General features: G+C 39.8%; 1 protein-coding gene across 1 annotated transcript in view; it reads left to right on the plus strand.

Annotated features, from left to right (window-relative positions):
- LOC103778047 (sucrase-isomaltase, intestinal-like) overlaps positions 1 to 3,614 on the plus strand; it is a gene marked incomplete at both ends in the record, with an annotated part of 15,827 nt that extends 12,213 nt beyond the window's left edge. Inside the window, 4 exons of the mRNA XM_008945615.1 lie at positions 1,073 to 1,122; positions 2,414 to 2,584; positions 3,106 to 3,153; positions 3,360 to 3,614. Of these exons, the coding sequence (XP_008943863.1) occupies positions 1,073 to 1,122; positions 2,414 to 2,584; positions 3,106 to 3,153; positions 3,360 to 3,614 (524 nt within the window). The remainder of the gene's footprint in view (positions 1 to 1,072; positions 1,123 to 2,413; positions 2,585 to 3,105; positions 3,154 to 3,359) is intronic.
- Positions 3,615 to 9,901: the final 6,287 nt, after the last annotated feature.

Here is a 9,901-nt window from a genome sequence, read left to right on the forward strand (position 1 = left end):
AAGAGCGTAGGGCTCTAGTTGTCCTGTTGCCAACCTGGCCTTTAGTAAAGCTGCTGGAGATCTGGTTTCCCTTGGGACAGTCACCAGGATTATGCCAAGGCCTGTCAGCCTCATCTTTTGTGAGGAACAGGTCTTGATACTGCTTACCTCACTGCTGCTTCCTGTCAAACCATTTAGAACACACATACCTTTTAGCTTAAGATAAGATTCAGGTCAAATGAATTCATTCAGATGAAGAATAAACATCACCACTGTCCACTTACAGGCAGTATCTGTATTGGTACACTCTTATCTCTATCTTCTACAATTAACCACCTTCTTCTACATACTTAAGTGGTCTAGATTCTCTGGTTTACCCTCTAGTTGCTAAAAGCCACTTCATCCTTACTCACAACCTCCTCACTTGTGCAGCACCCAGGGCTCTGACTCAACTCCCATGAAAGCAACAACCTCTTTTGGGGGTCAAAATTACATTCCCATTCCTTGTCCTCTACATTATGTGTTTAACCAGTACTAGTCACTTTTATTATTTTAACTCTCAAATTTTATTTCCCAGAATAAAACATTCAGGCCTCTGCTTGAATTTTTTTCATTTCATACATGGAAACAAATAGCCAGATTGATTCACCTTTTATCTTTATTTTCCCTGGTCATGTGTTATTTCCTCTGTTGTGCTTCTGTGTCAGTGATGATAAATAATATTGTCATTTTTACATGAAAAGCACTTATTCACAGTATTTTTAAAGGATTAACTTTGGGACATATACCTCCATTTAAGGGAAGCTAAAAAGGAATAATAGTTAAGTAAAATAAAAATTAGTGCCCTTTAGAAAAGCTATTTTCAATGAATTTCTGGAAAGTCTAGAAAATTAGATCTCCTGGGAGACTGTCCTAAGGAAAACAGAAAAAGAGACATTTTGGTTCCTCAGAGAAAAATTAGTAAATATTTGAGTTGCTCATTGCAGTCTATAATAATAATTAGCTATTTATTTATCTCTATCAGTGGCACAGTCCTCTTTTTAATGCTGTTCCTTTCTGCACTTCAGATGTAACTTCCGTCTTTACATTTTAGGGACAATTGAGAGGAAAACCTACATTTACTACGAGTTTACAGTTTCCAATGTGAGTATTTTCTTTTAAATGATTCTATTTTTATCAATAATATCATCAAAGAGAATTTTCTTCTTACTATTCTCTTATAAGCTTTACTGAGAAGCAAAATATTTGACACAGTTGGAGTCATGTTCAAATTACTGTAATTTCATAGGGATAAAAATCAGTTATTTGGCTTTTCCTCTCAAGTTAATACAAGTCTGTAAAGAACTATTTCCTTTCACAAATTCAGCAGCAATGTTTATTGAACAAGATAACTATAAAGCACCAGTGGCAGTTAGAGTAAGAAAGGAGATGAATGTAGTGTTTGTCATTCTTGAAATATTAGAAATTTGAAAAAATACCTTTGTACACTGTAAAACTGAAGCTGAATGTTTTCAAAGAGTGAGAGGAAGAGCTGTGTATGCCTGGGCTGAACCCATGGAACCTACTTCATGACTAAGATTTAATTTTTTTTTTAATTATTTTTTTTAAACTGAACCTTCCTTAGGAGGGTTAATCTCTGTCAGAATGGAGTCCAGTTAGTGTTTCTGTTCAGTATTGACCAGATATGCTACAAGAATTCCAAGTCATACAATATTTTTTGAATAATAATAATATCTGCTGAAGGTGTTCTTTCCCTTGCCATGGTGAAACAACAGGGCAGGAACTGTGAGAGAATCCATAGGGAAATGGGAGTGGAAGCAAAGGAACAGAAATGGGAAGAACACGCATAAATTATTATTTTTTAATGATACATAAGCATGTAACCATTTGTAGATAAAAACCTCAGTTACTATTGGAATTTGAAGCTCTCGTAGCCTAATCATCAGTTGTAATGATGTTGAATTAATAATTAACATGAACTTACATATGGAGAGTAATAAGGAAGTTACACACTGGAATATGTACCAGCCACGGTACAGTTCCACTGTTTGGACTCTTAATCTAATAATGAGTAATTCAATTGAATAGGAACAGGTATTTTGATATCAAGAAAAGTGAATATGAAGCTTCATTTGTTAATACATGGTGAGATAACCCTTGAGTAGAGTTTATCTGCCCTGTCATAGACACGTGTCAGCCTTTTCTTATTTCTGAAACAGCAGAAGCAAGAAGCTGGACCATAATTATGAACCACACTATATACATGGTAGAAAAGCATTATTACGATAACAGGCAAGGCAATAATTAATATGGTAGAAAAAAGTATTGACTTACTTTGTGCTACAGTCAGACAATCTAATTAGAAAAACTTCTTAAATCAGGAGGAATGTTGGCAGATTTTTTTCATAAGAATGTGATCACTCTTATTTTTCAGAATGTTCTACAAATAGCTGCTCTAAACAGCAATTATACTGATCCAAACAACTTGAAATTTGAAGAAATCAAGATATTGGGAGCATCGCAGAAAATAACAGAAGTTATTGTATCTCAGCAAAAAGTTGTGGAAAATCAGCCACTTAATATCACCTATTATCCTGAAAAAAAGGTAAAACAGTAACAGGAAAATGGGAAGTAAACATCTTTGAAATTGGATTACCTTTATTTTATGTATTGCAGAGGACAGTACTCTGTACTGATGTTGTTTCCACAAAATGTATCATGTATTTTGCTACAGAACAAAAGTACTTTTACATTCAGTTCACCTGCAGAGAAAGCGCATCTAAGTTTTGCTATCAGACCCTCAGTGCAACAAAAAGTTTAGTTAGGTAGCAAAAATTTCATTTCTAAGAGGAGAATTAATTTTGTGATTTTATTTCATATTGGAGGAGGGCAACAAATATGTTAGTACTGGCTCATTTTTTTTTAGGTTCTTAATTTTGAAATATTTTATCTGCAAGAATATCAGTTGTGTGTGTTGGTAAAAGTGAGACTGCATCAAATGTTTCAGGACAGGGATTTTTGTGAGTTGTTGTGTAGTAAAATGTTACTGAGGACCAGCATCTCTGCTGACTGAAGGAAAAATGGTTGTAATGTGGTGTTTAATAACTGTTTATTTAATATTTATAGGTTGCTCATATAAGAGGATTTCAGCTTGAACTGGGAAAATCCTACACAGTAAAATGGAATTAACAACTGGGATTCAATGCATCAAGGGTTAGGGCAGAGTTGGACAACAGACAACTGACAGATGCTCTCTACTAACCCCTCTCCCTGCCCAAGGGGGAAGAGAAAGGGAATAAGGACAGAGACATAAGGATTGGAAAAGAAAACTAAAAATGGTTTTAGTGAAGATAATAACAAAATTGAATATATACAAACAGATACAAAATCAATATCAAGCCCAACCCCCTGATGGGAATTACATCACCACTGGTGCTGTGGAGCAGGCACTGGGGAAGTCTCAGACTGGACTCGATGGCAGATGGGAACCAAATTCAGGAGCTGGATCCTGGAACACATGGTTTGGGATTGAAGGTGGAACAGAGAGAGTCCTTCTTGGATGCTGGCCATTGAGGAAGAGGCTTGACCCTCGTGATCCCTCAGCTTTGATGTCCATGGGATGGAATCCCTCCTTGGTCAGTTTAGGGTCATCTGTCCTGGCCACTCCTCCCTGCAGGTGCCACCTCTTACTTACTGCACTCCAGCATGGTGCACAAGACTTAAGAGTGATCTTGGTCTGCACAGGAGGAAGTAGAAGCAAGAGCCTTTCTGCACTGCCCAACCCTTGGTAGTAACTAAGCATGGAGAGTTATTCCTGCTAGAAGCAGAGACTGTCTGCAAAAATTTGCTGTTAGCTTCAGAAGGTGCAGTCACTTAGAAGAGACTTGGGTGAAAAGTAAAATCACTGAATAGAACTAAAACTAACTCAAACCAGGATATGCCACCCCTTATTCCATACCATTTACATTATACCCACCACTATATGATAATTTCTTTCTACAGAAAAGTTCATTAAATTCATTTACTTTATGCGTGTGGATTTCCGTCTATCACAGCAGTCTCTCAGGGCAGGAAAGATGTTATGGAACTCATCATGGTTCATGTCCATGGTTCACCTCTGGAGCTTACTGGGCACCATTCAATGAAACTAGCTCTTGTCATCACCACTATGTTACCGTAAAATACACTTAGTGAACAATGTTATAGTTATACAATTAACATTACACAGCTTTAAACCGAGTATTCTCACCCAAAGTTAGACTCCCTTGAGGTACACATGGTAGTTCATCTTCCATCATCACCCATCAAGTATGTCCAGGTCCTTGAGTGAAAGCAACCCCATGGATGGGTTTGTCTTTGTCTGAAGCAGGGAATACCCCCACAGTTTTCCCCAGCAAATTCCTTTCATACACCACAGGGACTTTTGGAAACTGGAGAGGTTTCCAGCCATCCAGTGGTTGCTTCCACCCCTTGAGTGAAAGCAACCCCATGGATGGGTTTGTCTTTGTCTGAAGCAGGGAATACCCCCACAGTTTTCCCCAGCAAATTCCTTTCATACACCACAGGGACTTTTGGAAACTGGAGAGGTTTCCAGCCATCCAGTGGTTGCTTCCACCACTGTAAATACATAGCACTTACCCTGGCAGGTTTGAGGGAGTGTGATGTAATCAGTCTGCCAGGCCTCCCCATATTTATATTTTGACCATCATCCCCCATACCACAAAGGTTTTAACCGTTTAGCTTGTTTGATTGTGGTGCATTCTTTAAAATCATGGGTAACCTGTACAGTAGCCCATAATTAAATCCACTGCTTGGTCCTGAGCTCATCTTTATGTTGCATCTCTTCCCTGATGTCCTGAGGTGTCATGAGTCCACCAAGCTGAAGAACAGTTCACCTTTATGTTCCCAGTCTAAGTCTGTCTGGAACAATTTAGCAGCCTGATCCACTTGCTGGTTGTTTTGGTGTTCCTCAGCAGCGTGACTGTTAGGTAGGTGGACATCTACATGGTGTACTTCCACAATTAGTTTCTCCAGCCACGTGGCAACATCATGTAGCAGATAGGGCTGGTGTGTTTCTTTCCGTCTCCTCTCAGGAGCAGCAACTTCTACAGGTGCACATGCTCTAGGAGTGGAGGTCGCTGCCTGTCACACCAGTACCAATATCTCCTCTGACACCACACAACACAGAGAATCAAAAATAAATTCAATGATAGTAATTTTAAAATTATAATTATCTCTCCAAGAGACACAGAGGACTTTGTGTCTCTAAACTGTGTCAAATTCTTCAACATCCCCATTTCATGTGATTTAAGTTATATCGATAATTCTAGGAGTTTTATTCCACCTTTATTGAAGAATGATATTTTAAGAGAAAAGGAGTAGACTAAAAAATGTGTCTGCCAGCTAAAAACAGCACTGATGATGCTGTATTCTTGGTTTCATTTTCCTCCTTCCATTGGACCTGGGATTTGCAGCTGACCACCTTCATGTTCAGAACAGGTTCATGCAGATGTCTACCTGCTCAGCATCCCAGTGCATTTATATGGATTCGGAGGAACTGAGCACACCCTGTTTTGACATAACATGAGCTGGCACAACTCAAGGATGTTCACAAGGTGGGTCTGCACAGGTCTGAGCTGAAGCTGTGCTTCCAGGGTTTCACTGCAATAAATACCTTCTGCAATTGGAGCCAGCTGGAAGAAGAATTCCCACCTGCTCATGCGTGTCTACGCCTGAAGCTGCATCACTGACTGTCTCCAGGCAAGGAGGCAAAGTCTTTATTTGGAGTTTGGCAACTTTCACATCACTGACCCTGATCAGACACCATTTTCAAGGTATGTTTTAAAGACAGTTTACTCAAGTCTGGTACTAAAGAAACTCATTGCTCATCGAGCTGGGGAGCAATTCTTCATAGACCAGTTCTGAGGACTCGTAGATGTTGGCTGAATTGCTGACCTGCATTAAGAAATAAGATGGCCATGGTGCTATTTTTCACATAGTTTAATTTGGGTGTAATTACTCACCATCAAGCACTTCCTTCTCCCAGTGCATTCAAACACGTTGCCTTTTTAGCAGAAGTTTCTATTATGAGACCACCAAGGCCATCCCAGGGTGATGCTCTGCATCCTTAACAACATCCTCTAAAACAAATGCAGTGGTAGTGAAAGGGAGAAACGCTGAGTTTTAAAATGCAAAATGTATAAAGCTTTGTTTTAAGGATTTCTTTTCTCAGTTCCAAGGCAAATGCCGTTATCTGTTCCTTCCTGCGGAGCAGCCCAGCCTGCTTCAGATAACGCCCGATCTAACGATAATGTATCTGGGCTGCTTCGTTTTCCATTCAGCGAGTAAGCAAAGAACAGCGTTTCTTTGTAGGTCGTCACGACCTTAAAGCCCTTGGTAACTTGGATATTACCATAAAGAAAATATCAAGGCTGCTTGAATTTCTGAGGGAGTAAATGTTCTATTGGGCAAGGTGCCATCGCAGCGCTGCCAGTCAGGGCAGGAGCAAAATTGCTGAGAGGCCAGGAAGGGATGTCTGACACCTCTCCTCGCAGCCAGATCACGTGGGATTTGGGCACTGGAGTAGACAATAATTTAACACTAAGAGGAATATCACCATTGTTTCTGTGTATGATGAACAGAAACGTAGTGAAGTATTTCCTTCTGTTTTGAGAGGTGCCACAAGAGAAGTGACTATGATATGTTACAGAGCTGATACAGCCATGCTCACACTTGAAATTTATAGAAAATGTTATTTATTTATAAAATATCTCTCTCTCTCAGCTCCCAGTTTATTCTTTGGTCCTAACTGAAGGAGCACTTGTGTAACTGAAGGGGTATTGTAATAATAATTCATTCTAATAATAAACCATCCAAATGGGAAGATTGTGTGCATGTAAAACTGACAGAAGCCTGTAACTTCAAAGTGAACATCATTTTTTTTTATGTAACAATGCCATTTCAGTTCTCTGCCATTAGACAGAGGGAGCTTCTGGATATTGGCTTAACAGGACTCTTTAGTAATGAGGTTTTTGCGTAGACCCCTCACTAGTGACTGCAGTGACTGTTTGGAGACGAATCTGGGCTTTGTGACATGAGCGATTGGATTTCATGGGCACAGCTTTGGTTTGGTCCTGGAGCAGAGAGCTGGCACCTCGAGTCAGTAGAACACTCGGGCTTTATCCACTGCGACACCCAACATGCACTCTCTTGACAGCTGAAATTTTAGCTGCAATTTCCAGAGCATTTACAAAGAAGGAGAAGATACTAGAAATCTTACTGGTTTTTTTTTGAATGGAAGAAATAATTCGAGCACATTAGTCTAGTTTAATTACTTGGGTAAATTAAGTGACTTGTGTATTTTTGCTGTAATTATAGGGTCACTAGAGCTGCAAATCCAGTAGGAAAAAAAAAAATAATGGTGAAGCCGCTGTTGGGGCAGCTCTTGTGGAGCTGGTGCTGGAGAGCCATGCGATTTGCTCAGTGCAGCTTTCTAACTAGTGTTGGGGTTGAGTGTTTTGCTGTGGTACAGTGGTACAGTTTACCTGTGGTACAGGTATTTTCACAGTACAGTCCTTGGTGGAGAAAATGAGAAGCGTAAATTCCCCTGAACTCAGTTATTTTTTTCATTTTTCTTTTCCCTAAAACTTACTCAGTTGTCTTTGCAGGTACTTTGTGGCAATGGCCGAGTCTTTATTTATGACATTTAAATATTTTTTTAAATTATTTGAGGAACGGTGTTAACTGGTGTATCATTTCTCCATCCAGCTCATTCAAACACTCCTGAGTCATTGGCAAGCTGTAGTCTCCTCTCCCAAGAGCAATGATCCTGAGCAAGGCCATAGGGGTTTAGTGCCAGTGCATCCTGTATAGTCCATGACAGTCCGTGCCTGGTTCTAGCTGTTTCCTTCTGTCCCCTAAACCCAAGAACCTGTACGTTTCCCACCCTCTAGGTTTTAGCCTCTAATTGGGAAAGAGAAGTCCCACCATCCTCAGAAGGATACTAACCTCTTTGAAATCACTTCTGCTTGTGAGGAAGCCAGATGTGATCACACCAAGAGGTCAGCTAGTGCCAAGATGGCCACAGACACAGGCAGCCTCTCCTTAGCAGCAAGGCCAGTTACTTGCCTGGATCAGATAATAGCTGGTTTAACATTTTTGCTTCTAGACAAATGCCTGTTGGTCAGTTCAGGTTGATATCATGTCATCTTGCTGTTTCTGAAGTGACTACAGATCCACCACTTATTTTTTTATTCCAGTACCTTTATGGTAACTAGTGTTATACTGGCAGGTCTTGGCACCTCTAATTTCCCCTTCACTTGTTTTAGGTATGAGTTTTGTAAAATTATTCAACAGTTTCTGAGTTTTCAGGTACTTGAAGAAAGGAATGACATGCCCTTGAAGACATCATGGAGCCCTCAGAAAATGTGCAAATTGGGCTACATTTGTATTTCCTCCCCATAGTCCTTAGGTTGAGCTGGAAATTTGTATTTTAGCACCTCCTTGTTTGCCAGTTGTCCTCCCAGCTACAGGCTGGCTGATACAGCTAAGTTTCTGTGGACTTGTGAATCATGGTGAACTGTCATAAGAAGCACTGGGATGGGTGTAGGTCTGTTCATCCATACAACAATGCTCCCCTTTGCTTTGAAACTTTATGTTTATTTCCAGAGGATTTTATGTCATAAATTCTCCTGTAATATTTCTTCTGTAATTTGTATTTTTGTCTATTTTCAGTGTCAGTGACTTGCAGATCCCCACCAAGGAGCGGGGGCTTGTTACCACTCATTCCACATAGCCCAGCAGTGGAAGATGGGAGGACATTGGCTTACTAAATCTGATATTGACATGTAGAAGGAAAAGGATGTCTATTCAATTCACTCTGTGCAGTTATTATTTCTTTTCCTTCATTGACTTACTTTTAGTATTCATGTGGTTTTAGCTGAAATAAGCACTTTAGTTCAGGGACTATGATCAGTGGTCAGTTCCTTTTTTTCCTTTTCTTATCTGGTTCTGCACCAGGTCCTTGGAGATCTTTTATTCCTTTGGGACCAGCCACCTTGATGTCTTGTGTCCTGCCACTCATTTCTTTGCTTGATCCTGACCAACCAGCTCCCATCTCCAGGAAAAAAATAGGAAGGAAAATATGGTGCATTAGAGAAACTAATGTGAATTTGTTTTTTTCCCTCTCATTCAGCATTATGATATATATTATCTATGTAACCACCAGCATACCAAAGGTGGCAAAACGGAATTATTTTTTCTTTTAGGTATGATGGAGTTCAGTCTCTTTGGAATATCTTATGCAAGGTAACGAGTTATTACCTTACATTTCATTGTCTTGATGTTCTACATGATTTTACAATATTCAAGTTGGATCATTTTTAAACTTTCAGACAGGAGCTGATACTTCTGTGTAGCTACTGTGGGTTCTTCAAAGACTTCAAAGACACTACTGTGGCTTCTTCAAAGACTTGGAGTATGAGCTGGGTCTTTGCTAAAGATGGGCACAACTTACCCATACCTGAGAAATCACAACGAGAAAGGAGAAAGGGTGAGTTGTAATTTTCTAACAATTGTTCACACCTGGGCCTTTGCAACACACATTGAGATCAGCCAGAAGGTCACACAAGCTGGCCTGCCGCAAAAAAAATGTAGATTCCAAGCAAAATGGACAAGAAAAAAACCATATTTATCTCTTTATCAAAATAAACATTGTCTCTATTTATATGTTAGCTCTGCTGTGAGCCTCCCCCTCACCTGGGAGGGTTTATGCCCAGAGAGGGACTTAGGCCACTTGAAGGAAGCATGTGCTAAGTCTGCTTTGACAAAAAAGACTCTCCTCCTACTTGTTTTTCCCTGTGTGCCATTTTATGTAAAGGCACTTTTAGTGGCAAGGCTAAACTGGAGCTCTTTTATGGCAAAC

Source organism: Merops nubicus, unplaced genomic scaffold, assembly GCF_000691845.1.
Source record: "Merops nubicus isolate BGI_N331 unplaced genomic scaffold, ASM69184v1 scaffold15038, whole genome shotgun sequence".
In the NCBI taxonomy this organism is placed as follows: domain Eukaryota; kingdom Metazoa; phylum Chordata; class Aves; order Coraciiformes; family Meropidae; genus Merops; species Merops nubicus.